Genomic DNA, 17062 nt, shown 5'->3' on the forward strand with positions numbered 1-17062 from the left:
AGGCTCGTGGGGAAGTACAGGATCCACTGTGAGTCAAGGCTGTCAACAAGTGCCAGTAGCCCTTAAGGAATCTATGATGAGGGCCATGCTCAAGAAACCAACTTTTGACACTGATGATCTGACTGACTACTGACCTATGGCATGTCTCCTATGTTTAGACAAGGAGATGTGTGCACTGGGGCAACTCTGGTGGTGTCTTGATATCTCAGACTTGCTGGCCTCAGTTAATCAAGGTATGGGATTGGAACTGCACCAGTTGAATTAATTGATGATCTCCTCCTAGCGATGGAGGAAGACAAGTTGACTATGACAGTTCTCTCAGACTTGTTGTCAGCCTTTGATGCCATTCATAGTGAGGTTTTTGCTGACATACTTGCAGACCTGGGGGAGAGGATCCATCATTACCTTTCAGAATAGCAGTGGGAAGTCATTCCTCTGCCCAAGGGGTTTTCTTGTGAGGGATCCCGGTGACCAACGTTGTCACTGCTTCTGCTTCATGTGTATATAAGGCTGCTGGGAGAGTTAATGAACAGGCCTTGGATTGCTGTTGACTCCTAGCTCTGCATCTCTCACCTCTGACCTGAGCAGAGCAGAAGAATGAAATACCCAATGGCTAGATGAGCTTTTCTTAGAGCTTTTCTAAATACAGAAATTGTTCTGACTTAAACTAATGATGATACACTGAGTTAGTTAAATGTACAGGTGCAAGCTAACCCAACGTAAAGCAGGTGTAGACTAACATGAGTGTCCACACACAATGAGGTACCCATTGAAAGTAGTGTCTAGTAGTTAAACCAGAGCAACCCTTCTGAAGGCCAAGCCTTTGATGAGGGCTTACCGGCTGTGTCGCAGTCCAGAGAAGAGAAGGCTGGCTTGAGTGAGGGACCGTGTCTGTCAAACAGGTGCCTGAGTTTCACGCAGTGTTAGATCCTGGGCCCCTCCTGGATGTGCCTTTGGCCAACAGTTCTGGTATTTTCCTCTGCACCTGGCTAAGTGAATGTGACTTCTTGTCTCTGAAGGAGGGTCCTTGCCACTAGTATCCACACCCTTGTCACCTTGAGGTAGACTGCTCTAATGTGCTCTGCGTGGGACTGCACCCCAAGACCATCCAGAACCTGAAGTTAGTGCAGAATCCCACAGCCTGCTCCGTACTTTCATTAAATCAGTGCTCTGGGATGTGTACCGGCTTCCAGGTGGAATTCAAGGCATTGGGTTTAACCTAGGAAGCGCTATATGGTCTAGGACCTGGAAACCACGTCATGATGTACTGCCACAGTTGAGATCTGCTGTGGTGCTTGAACACTGCCAGTATAAATGAGGGAGCGACCAATAGGATGTTGTCCAAGAGGTGTCCTCAGGTTTCGAATCTGCTCCTTCGATCTGCCAGAGCAAGGGCTCTAAATCCCAGGCACACAGTCAAGCCCATCTTTGTTTTGAGAGGGCATGGGCTGAGGTTTGGAGAGGCTTCATGGCTGCATATGTCTGGCCAGCATTTTGTATTGTGCGGTTTGACCTTGTGGTAGGTACCCAGAATGTAGGCTGAGCATTCGAAGGTCTTAATTTTCTGGCAGGTGAGTGTTCCCAGCACAAAGTGCCATCCATGATGCTGGGTTAAGTGCCCTTGTTGGCACAGCGGCTGACTGGCCCAGAGTTGAGGCCCATCGATGAGATGGTCGGGGGGAAGCGTGCACTGCTTTTGCCCATGCTGTGCCTTTTCTGAAGGTTATAGACAGATTCAGAGCTGTTAATTTAGCCTGTTCCATGGAGCTCCCAATGCTCCATGTCATCTTCTGAGAAGTTTGGTGACTCCTGTGCATATGTTTCCCTTCCCCGTATGCCAGCCATCTGGTTTCGGTATGACTCTGAAATCCAATGCAAAGAGCTTTTCACGCAGCATTTACATTTGAGCCTGAATCAAGCGGTTTAAAAAATCCTGACCCTGCTTCAGTGTGAAATCTCTCCTGACTCCTGCACCAGAGTGCCTGGGCTAAATTTGCAAGCTTCTCAGCACACCCCAAGCCCCTAGACAGATCTTGCGAGCTTGTCACTACTCAAGAAGCATGTGTTGATGAACTCTGAGCCATTGTCCCAGCCTTGGCTGTGTCTGAGAGGTTGCCAGGGCAGCTGGAAATAGGAGCTTCTCTGTCCACATCCCCTCTTTCTCCCAGTGTGTATAACCTATCATCTGGGAGGGAGCCAGATCCCACGCTACATCTGGATAACAGTGCAAAGGCTCAGGAGTAAAACTGCAAACGCCGCTTGGTCAGCCCCATCCCTTTCCCCCTCTGCTACAGCAAACAGCAAAAACTGTGCAAAGTAACTGGGGCCACTGCTGTCCTGTGACATGATCCCTTTGCTGCATGGTCAGTGATCATGCCACATTTGTGCGATGGCTGCTATTCTCTCTCCCTATTCTGTATCTGACCCATGCATCATTGTAGATAGAAGGGAGTGAGAAGCACAAGCTGCACCAAGAAGATAGTCCAAACCAGGAGGCACAGGGCCCCAGGGGGCAGGAGCGCACCCAGGTATTATGTGTCCCAGTGTTTATCCTTGAGACCCTCCTAGTGGCTCTGGGCTTGAGTGTCAGTCATCTGTGCTGTGCACCAACAAGGAAATATCCTGCCAAAGCGCTCTGGTTATTGGTCAGGCAGAGGCTGGCCCAGAAGGCATTCAGCAGTCTTGCCTCATGCCTGTCTCTGGTGACTTGTAAAAATCTCAGGTCCAGAGCTGGAGACTTGAGTGCTCAGGCCTCTGTGTCCAGTCTCCAAGGTACCTTGTGATCTCACCTGCCACCTACAGGAGGAGGCTGCAACACAAGGGTTTCTTGGTGTATGGGTGGGATCTGGTTCCTGTTGTGCTCTGTCTCTCTGCCAGGCAGTGTTTGTAGAATAAAATGTTCACTTGCTATCACCTGGCATCCTGGGTATAAATTAAAGCTGGGGGGTGTCTTCTAATTCAGCAAAAGCAGGGACTGTCTCTTTGAGTGTACAAAGTGGGGAGGGGAAGGATGGGCCCGGGGTTAGGGTGCTAGCCCAGAGGTTGGCAGACGGGATTCAATTTTGTGTTCTGCCACAGGCTCCCTGTGTGACCTCGGTCAAGTCCCTTGGCCTCTCTGTGAAAGTAATACATTAAAGATTGTGTGGTGCTCAGATATTATGGTGAGGGGGGGCATATTAGTGCCTTTGGTAGTCAGACACAGCACCTAGCACAAAGTGAGTGTATTGGAGGCTTCTCGGTACTCCTCCTCAATCCAATGGTGACACGTTGTAAAGGTTAATTTGCTTTGATAGGCGCATTCCTGTGTGCCATTGATGGGAAACCTTTACTGGTCCTGCCACCAACCGTCACCACCCTTCTGCTGGTCACAGAGCCATAGGGATCTGAGATTGAGGCAGGGTGGGGGAGGTGTGCTCTCTAGTCCATCGTCTGGCACCAGAGGAACTAGATGCTGCCTACATTTCTGCTTGGACTTGATGGTAGTGTCTGGGATATTCAACCTCCCCCTTTGTGTGTGTTACCATGGCACTTCCATGGGACTCTCCATTATCCTTAATGTGGTGGAATCTTCAATCTGCGAACCCAGCTGTGGCTGTGTGGCCACGTGGCCATGTGCCCTAGCAGGGCGAACTCATTCAGACCCTGACCTCCTTGTGTTTGTACAGCACCTAGCGCAGCAGGACTCCAAGCTTGGTTGGCAGCCCCTACATGCTACCATAATGCATGTAATAACTGAGTCAGGCTGTGTTTGCTACCTGATAGCAACGGAAAGGCACCGGTGAGAATACCAGTCTATCATGTCGATGTCTGTGCAATCTGTGCTGGGATCCTCAGCCCCCTGCCACCCATTAACCCAGTCTGCTCCCTGCGCAGTAGCCAATCGGGTTCCACTGCTGACACCCCATTATCGCCAAGTTGCAAAGTGGGTTCCTGTGGCTTTTGCACCCCCTGGAGAATCTGCCCTTGAGAAACTGCTGCTGCACTCAGTGGGCTGGGCTGCTTGCATGTACTGTGGAGGCCTATCAGGATAATCACACCAAATTCCAGCACTGCCCACGGGTTGGAACAATCGGGTACCATGCGCCCAAGCGCTTTGGGATGCAGCCTGTGGTGGGACCATTGGAACTAGACTGAGCACAGCCCTAGTACGTCACAGTGGGGAGAATGATCGAGGTTCTCCCATCTAATGCAGGTGCCGTGCACAACGGAAACAGTTTACGGTAGGGCATATTTTGGGCCCCTTTGTGGGAGTGGTGACAGAAGCAGAGCCATGTGAATTAAGGCAGTTCTCACTTCAGGCCTCAGCCCCCAACCTCTAGATTTACCTGCTAACCCCCTGCCGTTAGCTCCAGATATGTAAATACATGCTGGCCTCCAGAGACTGTCTCCAACCAGCCAGGCCCTGCAGAAAGCCTAAACGGGACCGGGGGAGTTTCACTTCCTCAGCGATTTTTGCAAAATGAATGTTTTCAGACTCCTGAGCTGCAATCTGGAGCAAGGCCTGACCCAGGGCAGTCTCTGAGCCTCTGCACTTACAGGGCGCTTTGCGATGCCCCGTTCATTCTAGCGTGCCAGTGGCAGGGCACGGTGCATGGAACTAGGAGGATCCTGCCAGACACTGCAGCCCTTCCTGTTTCTCTGGCTGGGGCTGAGCTCAGGTGGATTCCAAGCAGGCGGAAGACTGACAGAGCAAACACGCAGGCTGCAGTCAGACTTGTGCTCCCTTCTGGTGGGTATCTCCTGGAAGCCTTCTGCAGTTTTGGCCTTCTTTTCAGAGGCCTCTTTGCTGTCCTGTAGGATCCCAGCTGGTGCAGCACAGCCCCCCTGCTCTGCCATCCTCTCCTTTGCTCTTGGAAGCGTGGTAGATGGGGGCCAGCTGTACAGCTCCTGGAGGACAGACTGGGAAATTAGCTGCAAAGCTGCAGAGGGCTCCAGGTCATGAGCTCATCAAGAGAGGTGCCCATGGAATTCCCTTCTCCAGTGGTGCTAGACCAGGGTGAATTTCACAACCCAGCCCAGGAGAATGGCTGTGACTTTGAGCTCCCCATACAGTCTGGAAGCCTGTTGGCTTTCTTTATTTAGGGAACTGAAATATATTTGCAGCTGAGCCTGCTCTAGAACAGTGGTTCTCAACCATTCCAGACTACTGTACCCCTGAAGCCTGAGCCCGGGGCTAAAGCATGTAACTTAGCTTTGCAGGGCCCCTGTGGTGTGGGGCCCAGGGCAATTGCCCTGCATGCCACCCCCTAATGCCAGCCCTGCACTTGCAACCCCCTAAACCCATCCTATGACCCCCCCCAGGTTGAGAAACACTGATCTAGATGAGTTGAGTCCCCCCTGGAAGACCTGCCTAACCCCAGGGATACATGTGCTCCTGGGTGAGAAGCACTGCTCTATAATCCTTATTAACGAATTTATTTTTGGGCACGGGGGTTGGCTCTAATGATTTTTAGATGATTCCTAACCTCAACGCATTTGTGTGTTTTTGTTTCTATCACTTGGTGAAGCCGCCAAGTATCTAACTCAGGAATCTCCTTCCCCTACCAGAGAGTAGCCCGGAGCCAGGGTGTATCAGCATGGAGGGGCAGCCCGTCCAGCCAATGCCCGAGGAGACACCCCGCAATGCTAACCCAGCCAACGTGGGGCTGGAGCTCTTTGGCTACGTGGGCATCGAGGCGGTGCTGGATCAGATGAGGATCAAGACCATGAAAACAGGCTTCGAATTCAACCTCATGGTTGTAGGTGAGCACTGGGTTTAACTCCCATGGTGGACTGCTCCCCCTCTCCCTGGGCTTTGCAGAGGGATGCTGATGGGGGTGCTGTGGTGGGGAAACCCGCACTGCTGGAGTCCCAGTTGGTCCTGTCACCTGGCCAGGATCTAACACCATTGCTGTGCTCTGTGAACATGAACCATGGCTCTGTTCTCACCTTGGTCACGGCAGGCCCCTGGCGGAGGGAGGGAGGCACAGGTAGCTGACAGGCATTCCTGGCCTGTGTCACTTGGTGCCATGCAGCCCCCAGCTTAGGGCAGCAGTTCTGATGATCTTGCAAAGCTGGCAAAGGGCAGAGAGGATGCCTGGGATGTGGTGTTAACACCTTCTCGGTAAATAAAGGGCCCTGGACCAGCTCAGGTGCTTCCTCCTGGAGTGAAGGTTGCAGCTTTGCGTGTGGCGGGGCGCGCATTCTTCTCTCTCTGCTGGGAGATGTGTATGTTCCTCGCGCCCGCTGTCTGTGGGGGTGATTCTCTCGAGGGTCTCCTCTCTGCTGTCTCCCTCTTTCAGCTGCTGGGATGTTGGGTGCTAGTTACCCTCTCCCTCTGCATCCATCACAGCATGACATCCTCTGTCCCTTTCCACCTAGCAGAGACGCTTCCTACTAGTTCCTACCCCAGTCCAGGACTTCAGGGTTCCCAGAGCCTTTTCTGGACTCACTAGGCTGATAAAAACACTCAGCTCTGTGCCAGGACCTGCTCAGCTGTTGTCTTATTGTCAGCTGAGCCATGTTCGTGTGGTCTTATTTCAGCTTGCATCAATATTGGAAAGGCATAGGAATGATCAGCTTTTTCAGAGATGCAGAGAAATTGGAGCTCAGGGGGCTGGGAGGGGAGAGGAACCTAGACACAGCAGTGGGGTCCTGGTAACCAGGTTGCAGCAGCTTTCCCAGGACAGCAAGTTGTATTTGCAACTTGTTTCCTTAACACTGAGGTGGGGTTGGGGGGCTGGGCAGGAGTGGGGGAGGGGAGAGAGGGAGGGCTTGGGTAAGGTGCTCATGGGAAGATGTCTATCTCGAGAGGAAAACCCCAATGTGAAATGCTCGCTTTCACTCAGCCTGCCCCCTGCTTCCTTAAAGCCTGGCTCGCAGACAGAGAACCGAGAGGAAACAAGCTGGGATTGCTGAGTTACTGTCTCGGCTCGGATAGTCACGAATGTGCATGTTATGCTATGAACCGAATGCCCAGCTCCAGGGAGACTGGCTGTTTTGCATGCACGGCGAGGCCTGTTCAGGCTGGTCCGGGAAACTGCCCTGCCCGCTGGCAATGGTGCAGTGTGGGGGGAGGCCAATGAACTTGGGGCCAGTAATGTGGTGGTGTCAGAATGAAGGACGTAGCTGAAATCCTGCTGCCTAAATTCAAACCCAGCGCGAGCACTGACGGCTTGGCCTGGCTGGCTCTGGTATTTCAGGCTTTGCTCTCTGCCTATGACAGAACATGAAAAATGGAAGCGAGAGTGGGCAGAGTGAAAGCAAATACACAGCGTGGGGAAGATGGCAGAAGGGTGGTCTGATCGGATCTGTCCCATTTCCTGGATTATGAACCCTGGAAGGCCCTGATCTGGCCTGGGGCCTTTGGGTGCAATACAAATTAATAGCTTTTGGGAGCTTCTGGCCCAGAGCTTCTGCACTACAATGATTTCAGCCTAGCTTTGACTTAACATGCTGTAGCTCCATTGATTTCAGTGAGTCACTGTTGCTTTACCCCGGCTGAGGATCTTGCCCTCTATAAGAGAACCTTGGGTGTGCTCCACAGCTGGAAAAAACATGTCAAGAAAGAATCAGCCGGGGGAAGGGCTGAGATTGGTTAGATAACAAAAGTGTGTGCGCACAGCGGGGTGGGGGAGAAGGGCTGGGAACCTGAACTACCGCTGGGAACCCGAAAAACAGTTCAAAGAGTTCTCAAAGCTACGAAATTCCATGCGGATTTCTTCTCCGGGAGAGAAGGGCACTTGGATGGAATTCTTGTGGTGCCTGCGTACTTGGAGAGAGACTGCCAGGGGCCAGAGGGAAAGCCAGAAGCATTCACATATCATGGGCTTAAACCAAGGTCAGTGGGCTGCACTTTCCAAGGAGGCGTCTGGATGAAATGGAGCCGGGGATGAGCAGGCTAGGAGCCAGAACAGCTCTCTCTGGGCGGGGCGGTGGGAGTGTTACAGCTCGGCAATGGATCCTAATAACCGGGGGAGTGTGACCATCTGGCTAGAGAGATAGTGAGGCTGGAAATGAGAAGGAAGGGCTGTGAACAGAGCAAGCAATGGGAGAGTCAGATCCCAGGATGGGCCCTGGGACACTGCATCAAGGATGGCTGTAGAAAGTCCAGCTACGGGCTAACTGCAGCCTACACTGCTTGTCTTTAATCCAAAGCTGAGGTCTTTAGTGAGTACTGGTCTGAGAGGCATTGCTTCCTCAACCCACCTGGCCCCGCTGTATGCTAATCGGGAGTCTGGGCAGGCCACGCCTCTGGAGTAAAGATGAGGTGACTGCAACATGCTGTCATAGGAACGAGGTGCAGCCCTCACGCTCCCTGCAAGGTGTCAGTTTGCCCCTCAGCTGGCTGAAGGTTGACTCTGACTTTAGGTGGAGGGACTAAAAGGCTTCACCCTGCCAGGCGCTGATCATCCTTCCTTCCCCTACCATCAGCGAGAGCATCCGGCACATGGCTGTGGTAATGTCAGGCCCAGACGATAGACTATTAATACTTAATATCTGTATTGTACTAGCACTCCAAGGGCCCAGATTGGCCCTGTTGTGCTTGGCGCTAGATTTGAGGACTTGGGATAGAGACACTGGCTTTTTTCTGCATGACCTGTGACAGGGAGAGGCAGAGTAGAAACAGGTCAGCCCCACGTGCCAAAATCACAAGTCAGGCCTCAAAAATCATGAGATTTCAAAATAATACATTTAGGGAGGATATTTTCTGTCTGGCTTTTGAGTTTTTAGGGGTCACTTTTTCAAGCTTTTCTCTGCAGTGGTCTAGGAACTTAGTTAGTGATCACATGGCTCCAGAAGCTTTAAGAAAAATGAGACGTTTGATAAAATCATGTGTGTTGGCAACACAGGGCCATGGCTGTTGATTTTTGAGACCTGGGAGGAGGCAGAGGCAGTGACAGTGACCATAATCCACAGATGTGTGTACTCAGCACCTGAGTGAGACCAGTAAAGGACCTGATGATTAGGATTCAGCAGAGCCGGTTTCGGACGAATGTGGGGAAATGCAGGATGAAATCCAACTAGATAAAGCAACAGAATGGGGAGGACGGAGATGAGGCCAGAGAATTGTGTTCAGATATATTCTGTCAGTCCGTGGTATGGAACTGCTTGAAGATTCTAGAGTTCGGCACATGGAACAGTTGTTTGACAGCTTGTGAAATCTGTATTTAAAGGGGAAAGAACATTAAAATGACCATACTTTAAAAACTAAACCTCTTCACTCTGTTACTATTAACACCTTAGATGATTCTAAGAGCAGCAATTGACAAACCCCTATTTATTCTTCATGTAGTTTCCTTCTTGCATTCTACTCACCTCTGACAATTGAACTAATCGTTTCACTCTCAGGCAGTGGGGAATGCAACAGGATGCTGCAGTATCTCTACAAGGCATGTTTAAATCCACCCCTAGCATTTAATGAAAATGCAACAACCACGAAGCAGTTCAGTTTTATATCTCCTTGTGTTTACAAAACCTAAACGTTGACCTAAGTGGCCCTTAAATTATCAGGACCAGATCCCCAGCCAGTGTAAATCAGCAGAGCTCTGTTGACTTAAGTGAAGCCACATTAGCTTAAATCATCTGCTGAGCTGGCCCGAAATATCTATTTTCATTGGAGTTAGAGTTTTGAAAATCTGTTTTTCTAATTTAAAACAACCTCTATTGGTGGGCTACAGTTAGTCAAATTCATCTAACTTTAAACTTACCATCAGCCCTCTTGGCTCTTTCATCTCTGCACCGTATTTCACTGATTGTTTTCCTCCAATGGCACAGTTTTGGACCAGCTCCAGTCTCCAGATCCAAACTTCCCCAAAGCTCTGAGGCATTTGGATCTAGGGTCTTGCTTTGCCCACAATGCTGCCAACCCTTTGCAGTGCTTCATTTCCATTCCCACCCCCAACATACTTAGAATCTTTTCTCTTTGGCCCTGGCTTGGCACTGTACCTCACCAAATCTTTATGGAGCTTTTTCTAAAGCCTTGGGTATGTGCTCTGTCCAGCAATAAATACTCCCAGATCAAGAGAAACAAGCCAACATGGAGATGTCAGAAAGTAATCCAGGGGAAGAAAGATGGTTCTGTGGAGCATAAACTATCAGCTAGAGAGGAGGACGGGGAAGATTACAGGATAATGGTTTTAAAAGAGCTAAGCAATGATAAGAAAAGCAAAGAGAACCAAACCCAAGGGAGTCAGATAAATCACTAAGGATTTCTCCATGCACTGGAGGAGCCAAGAGGCAGGTGAAGGAGACAGTGATAGCTTCAGGAGAATTTAACAGGCAATTTACATTTTAGCAAAAGAGCTGGGCCCTTATGCGTTGACCTCGGCCTGGCAGGAAGAGTGAGAGAGACATGCTGCCATAGGATCTCTGCATCCCAGTCACTGGAGGGGATAATATTGCTGGGCTTCATCTGATACTCTGGAGGGGGAGGGGAAGGGGGCCCACCGAGCCCCCTCGGCATTGAATCCCATGCATCCCAGAGACCCCCCTCTGCAGGCCTGGGCCATGTTCCCCTCAGCGGGGAGGGGAGGGCGGAAGCATATGCAGAGGGCAGATCCCAAAGGAGCTGGAGAGTGAAATCGGAGCAGTGAATGGAAAGGGGGTGGGGCTCCCTGCCAGAGGAGAGGCAGGTTTGCATTCTCCCACACATCAAACAGCCCCTGCTCTTAGCTCCCCGCCCCCGGTCTGAGGGGCCCAGGGCTATTGGAGGTGCCAGAAGAGGGAGCAATCTGCCCTCTCTCCCAGCGAGAGAGCCACCCCCGGCCTCTAACCACGAGGGCTCTGTGGCCCGCAGCTGAATGGCGAGCTAGTGTGCAACTGCTAGCATGTCCTGGCTTGCCCAGGAGGGCGGCAGTATCAGGGCCCAGCAGAGCATGTAGAAGGACCCAGGAGGCCAGGCCAAACCAGCCAATCGCAAATGAGAACATACAAGCTAAGGGCTTCCAGCTGTGTGCTGGGGCTCTGCACATCTGCTTCTCATCAGCCCGGGGAATTTTTCATATGGACAAATTTGACATTTTGATTTAAAAGGGAGAGGGAGGGAGATTGGAGCTGCCTGGGACAGGGAGAGGAAACTCCCTCCTGCCAGATAAACCCTACCACGAGAGAGCACGTGCTGAACTAGCAGGCAGCCGGGGTGTGAGGGGGAAGATCTCTATCACCAAGCCCCATGGCTGTCCCATGACCATAGAGCTACTGCATAGCAAGGGTGACTCCAAGCCTGCTTCTCCTTGTTCAGTTGCCTATGACTGCTGCCTCCCCCTCGCAAAGGAAGGGGCATTTTCAAGTGAACTGCAGCTGGCCAGCTTCCAGCCCTGAATATCTGCAGCCCCCCCAAACCTACTCTAATAAAACAAGCACCTCCAAGTTCCTGGGCACTGCGGAGTGCTAGACTCTTTAATTAAAACACTTTTGATGATGCCCAGAGCCGGAAAGCATGGCTGGGTTCCCTCTCTACCTTTTTGCATCTGGCTGGGGGCCTCCTGCCAGGCCCAAGCTTTCTGGGATGCTCCCAAAAGGCTGTTCCACTCTTTCCTCCTCATTGTATCTGTTTTTGGTTGGTTGTTTCTAACTCCTTCCTCTGAAACATCAGAGATGGCAACGAGTGGTGTGGTGAGTTTGGCAGGTCAGATTGGCAGTGACCTTGGGGGATTTTTGCCTTCCCCTGCAGTGTGGAGACAGGTTACTTGCCAGGAGTATCTGGGTCTAGCTCACTCAATCAATTCCCTGCTATTGCCTCAGGGGCCTCAGGCACTGCACCTCAGTCCCTCCTGTTCTCTGCCTGTGACACACCGTTGTTTAGCCTCCCGAGGGTCAGAGTGCTTTGGCCCGATTCCAGTAGTTGGGTTTTGCGGGTGGGTGCTGGAGGTTGGTGGTGGCCTATGGTAGCCAGGAGATCAAGCAAGGTGATCTGGTGGCCCCTTCTGGCCTTGCACTCTGTGGCTATACCGGTCTTGTTAAAGTGGTGTCACCTGCCTGTGTGGGTGCAGTTATTGGATAAAGGTGCTTACACCGGTGTGGCTGTTCCCCACCAGGAAGGGAATAAGCTCTACAGGTATAAGGCTCCTCTTCTCACTGCATGCACACTAGTGGCTGTTCTGGCATAAAATCAACAGCTGTGTGGGGAGCAGACTCCAGGCCCTGCCCCTCTTAGTGGCTTGCCTCTCCACCTGGGAGAGCTCTGCCATTCCTCTCCCGTCCCTGGCTTCCTCTCTCTACAGAAGCCAGTGGAGAGCCCTATATCGCAGCTGCCCCTCTTGCCTGCCAATCCACCCTCCCAGTGTCAGAGCCACACTAACCTTCTCCCTTCCCAGCTCTGCTGCTGCTGCCCTTTCATTGCTGGGAGGCTCAGCACAGCGGGGGAAGCTGAGCCCCGTGTGCTCTGGTGCTGCCTGCCAGCATGCGCCGAAGCAATTTCACCGCAGGCCCTGCCACAGCAGCAGGGCAACTGGTGCCACTGCTTGTCTGCCACACTGCTGGGAGGGGCACGGGCACAGTCAGACTGCTGGGGAATAACTTCCAATAACTCCCATTGACTGTCCCTGGTACTTGCTGCAGGGCTGTAATGCCTCCGAGGCTGGACTTAGGCGGGGTTATTTCTCTCGCCCCTCCCTCATGTGACACCTGTCTGCATTCACTTTCTCCCAGAGCCAGTTTAGCGTGGCACCTTGGCCCATGCCCGGCTAGCTCAGGCAGGGAGCTGAGGAGCCTTGACAGATGAGCACATGCTCTTTCAGCCATGGAGTAGGTATTAGTGACTCGGGTGCCAGTGATATAGGCACATTGCTAGCGGGGCCCTCTTTGGTGGGCAGGTGCTGCCTTTGCCAGTGGCATTGCATCCGGGCGCGGTATGGCCACACGCTTCAGTCTTCGGTGCCGCCGTCTGCTGCTCGTCTGCAGGGGCTGCGCCTGCTGGCGACCCCCAGAGGGAGTGAGTGGAGAGGCCAGATGCCCACTGAGAGGAAGCAGGGGGGTGGGAGAAGAAAGGCTGCTTTGTTCTGGATCTGGAAATCCTGCGTCAGGCTGACCAGCGCGCTGCCTCCTGCAGAGGGAAAGGGACACCCATCTCGCTCTCAGAGCTGGAGGCTGAAATTCCCCATGTCTCGTGCTGATGTAAAACTGGCCCCCGCCCTCAGCTTTGTGAGCTTTGATCCCCACCCTCAAGCAGCACTGACCCCCCCCCTCCAGTGGTGCTGCTACGGCCTCACCGCGGGCAGAGGTCAAGAGGTGACCTGCCCGGAGGAAGGTGATCTCCTCCTAGCACAGATCTGGGGCTGGAAAGTGGAGCTCAAAGCATTCTCGAGCCAGAAATGCCTCAGAATACCAGCGTGGACATGGGGGTTTCATTTCAAACTTGCCCTGTTTGCACTCGGCGGTGGAGCTGCTTTAGTGCTGAGAGACCTTGGATCGCTGTCGAACCCAGCCATGTAGCACCTTACAAAATGGGGTGGCTATTTCACCCTCCTCCAAAACTGCCCCACTTTTGTGGCTGGGTGGGGAGTTCAGTGTCCTCATGGAGTCTAAGTCCCTTGTCTAGGTAGATGACCCAGCACGGTACATCCGTCTTCAAGATCTCGCCATTTCCCTGCATGGCTCAACTGGCTTTGAGTTATTCACACGGAAATGAAGTGTTCCCACAAGCCCCAATCTGAACTTCTGCTGTGAGCGCCACAGACCAGGCACGGCCAGTTCAGGGGACTGGCCAGCTGCATGGCCAGAGGTGTTGGTCTTTGCAAAAAAAAACTCCATGTCAGTGCAAATCAGGAACCTCAAATCTCCAGAACTCCCCTGTGTTAAGGCTGCTCCTGCAATGTTAGCCAAGCCTGGTTGTGCATCCCACATGATTTACTCCCTGATGGCCCATAGGGGGCACTGTGTGGCGGATTGGAGCAAACCGAAGCTGTGCACCTTTCCCCTTGCATTGTGCTGCAGTAGCTTTATCCAAGTGGAGTGTGTGGCATGCCGAGGGTCCAGCCCAGACCCCATCAGGAGTGTTGATACTGCCTTCCCCTCCAGATCCTCTTGAGGAGAGCGTTTCCTTTGCTCTCAGAAGCAGGGCTTGCTGGCCGGAGACTCTCAAGTCCACATAATGCTGGCTTGAGCCTGCTTGGGTTGGAGGCAGGCTAATGCAATAGCTTAGGCAGGAGAGGGGAGGGCCCGGAAGTCTGATCCTCAGGGTGACATAGTTAAACTCCCTGCAGGCCTGGGTTAGGTTGCAGCAGAGGGACCAGAGTGCATCTGCATTAGCAACAGGAGCTGCTGCAAACGGAATGGTGGCTGGCCCTGGTGTAAGTGTCCCCAGGGCTGCCCGAGCTCTCCAGGGAGCTTTGCCCTGCATTTGTGCTGCACCGCTCTGTTGCCCTCTCTCTAGGTACTGTCCCATAGCTCCCAGCCCAGCCCAGCCCAGCCCCCAAAAGGATGGCTCGAAGGTGATTAGGCAAAGCTTTGGGGCGGGGGGGGGGGAGCATGGGGAGCTGTGGGAGAAGAGGCCAAGCTCCTTAGAACACACTTTGGCAAAACAGCCCCCACCTGGGCCCCCCGGCGCTACATAGAACAGTCAGTGGCAGCTGCCAACCTTGCCCCCTGTGCAGAACAATAGTTGACTAAGCTGCCCCCGTCCGTGGTGACCTGAGGAGTATTTGTGCCATGGGGGTCCTGCCCACGCTCCAGGGGTCCTCGGCACTGCTGAAGGCCTGGGAGTTAGCCTGGTTTGAAGCACATCTAACCAAGCCCGTGCTGTGCCTGACCACCACCTTGGGAGCACGTGTGTACGGACACTAGGTGTGTTACCGACATGGGGAGGCAGGGTTACCGCTTCAGCTATCTGTAGCCCACTGTCAGCACAGCTCAGCATGGGATGGGTGTGGTTTGGGCAGAGGGGAGGCTGCCACTGTTTCACGCCGGCTACTAGACTTTGTCTTTTGGCCACTAGCTGTCAGCTAATAGAGTCAAGCCCTGGTCAACTTGATATGGTACCAGCCTGACCCTGGCTTGGAGACCGATCAGCAGCGCACTCTGTACAGGACAGATTTCAGAGTAGCAGCCGTGTTAGTCTGTATTCGCAAAAAGAAAAGGAGGACTTGTGGCATCTTAGAGACTAACACATTTATTTGAGCATAAGCTTTCGTGAGCTACAGCTCACTTCATCGGATGCATTCAGTGGAAAAAACAGTGGGGAGATTTAGATACTCACTTAAAGAAAAGGAGTACTTGTGGCACCTTAGAGACTAACAAATTTATTAGAGCATAAGCTTTCGTGAGCTACAGCTCACTAGCTCACGAAAGCTTATGCTCTAATAAATTTGTTAGTCTCTAAGGTGCCACAAGTACTCCTTTTCTTTTTGCGAATACAGACTAACAGGGCTGCTACTCTGATACTCACTTAAGGTGAGCTATTACCAGCAGGAGAGTCGGGGGGGGGGGGGGACAGACCTTTTGTAGTGATAATCAAGGTGGGCCATTTCCAGCAGTTGACAAGAACACCTGAGGAACAGTGGGGGGTGGGAGGGGGGAATAAACAAGGGGAAATAGTTTTACTTTGTGTAATGACCCATCTACTTCCAGTCTCTATTCAAGCCTAAGTTAATTGTATCCAGTTTGACCAATGTACATGGCAGAGGGGCATTGCTGGTACATGATGGCATATATCACGTTGGTAGATATATTGGTGCATGTGAACTGTGTCCACATATCTATTCAGGGGACACCATCATAGGACCTAATCACATCAGCCACACTATCAGAGACTCATTCACCTGCAAATTGGACAGTCTCTACGTAAAAGAATAAATGGACACAAATCAGACGTCAAGAATTATAACATTCAAAAACCAGTTGGAGAACACTTTAATCTCTTTGGTCACTCGATTACAGTCCTAAAAGTTACAATTCTTCAACAAAAAAACTTCAAAACCAGACTCCAATGAGAGACTGCTGAATTGGAATTAATTTGCAAACTAGATACAATTAATTTAGGCTTGAATAGAGACTGGGAGTGGATGGATCATTACACAAAGTAAAAGTATTCCCCTTGTTTATTCCCCACCCCCACCCCCCACTGTTCCTCATACGATCTTGTCAACTGCTGGAAATGGCCCACCTTGATTATCACTACAAAAGGTCCCCCACCCCAGCTCTCCTGCTGGTAATAGCTCACCTTAAGTGAGTATATAAATCTCCCCACTGTATTTTCCACTGAATGCATCCGATGAAGTGAGCTGTAGCTCACAAAAGCTTATGCTCAAATAAATGTGTTAGTCTCACAAGTACTCCTTTTCTTTTTGTACAGGACAGAGTGACTCAAGACTGGACTAGTGGGGGGAGTTGCAGGTCTCTGTTCCTTGGCCGAGCTGGGGGAGTCGCAGGGCTGGGATGGCAGGGGGCTGCTGGACAAGGTGGAGGTGCATTGGCTGAGCTGGGGGAGTCGTGGCTGAGATGGCAGGGGGCTGCTGGACAAGGTGGAGGTGCATTGGCCGAGCTGTGGGAGTAGCAGGGCTGGGCTAGCAGGTGGGGCTGCAGATCAGGTTGAGGGGCTTTGGTAGAGGCATGTGGAGGAAGCTTGTTCACTCCACGCAGAGCCCTCGTCTCAGACACCACCATCCGGATCCATTAGCAGCTTCCTTGCCTGCAGGGCTGTCTCAGCTGGAGCCAGTGTGTCTTGACAAGGGAAGGTAAATCATGCTGAGGAACTTCTGCGCTCCCCAGCTCCGTGCAGCAGGCTGGGGGTTGCGTTCAGCAGGTGTGAGGCTGCTTTCCTCGTTCAGCCGGGCTGGGCTGAAGGGAGCTATGCAGGGCAAAGCCGAGTCGTGCCAGGAAGGTCTAGAAAGGCAGGAAAGTGCCCAACGTTCCTGCTGTCCTGGTGGGGGCTGGGATTGTCAGGGAGCCAGGAGCTTATTATGGGCCTGGGGGAGACAGGAGCTCGGCCTAGGCGATCACGGTGGGCCCATCTGGCCTGGAAGTCTGTGACTCGTCCCCCGTGCTCTGGTTTCCTATGACAAAGCAGGGGTGGAAGTGACCCTGGTCACTCGGGCTGTGTCAAGTCCTGGGCCAGTGCGCAATAGCCCTGCAGGGCCTGCATTTT

General features: G+C 52.3%; 1 protein-coding gene across 1 annotated transcript in view; it reads left to right on the forward strand.

Moving 5' to 3' along the window:
- Nucleotides 1-17062, forward strand: part of SEPTIN12 (septin 12) — a 65657-nt gene that overhangs the window by 37516 nt on the left and 11079 nt on the right. The window contains 1 exon segment of the mRNA XM_038419912.2: nucleotides 5548-5742. Coding sequence (XP_038275840.1) covers nucleotides 5548-5742 — 195 coding nt within the window.

This window comes from Dermochelys coriacea, chromosome 10, assembly GCF_009764565.3.
Source record: "Dermochelys coriacea isolate rDerCor1 chromosome 10, rDerCor1.pri.v4, whole genome shotgun sequence".
NCBI lineage: Eukaryota > Metazoa > Chordata > Testudines > Dermochelyidae > Dermochelys > Dermochelys coriacea.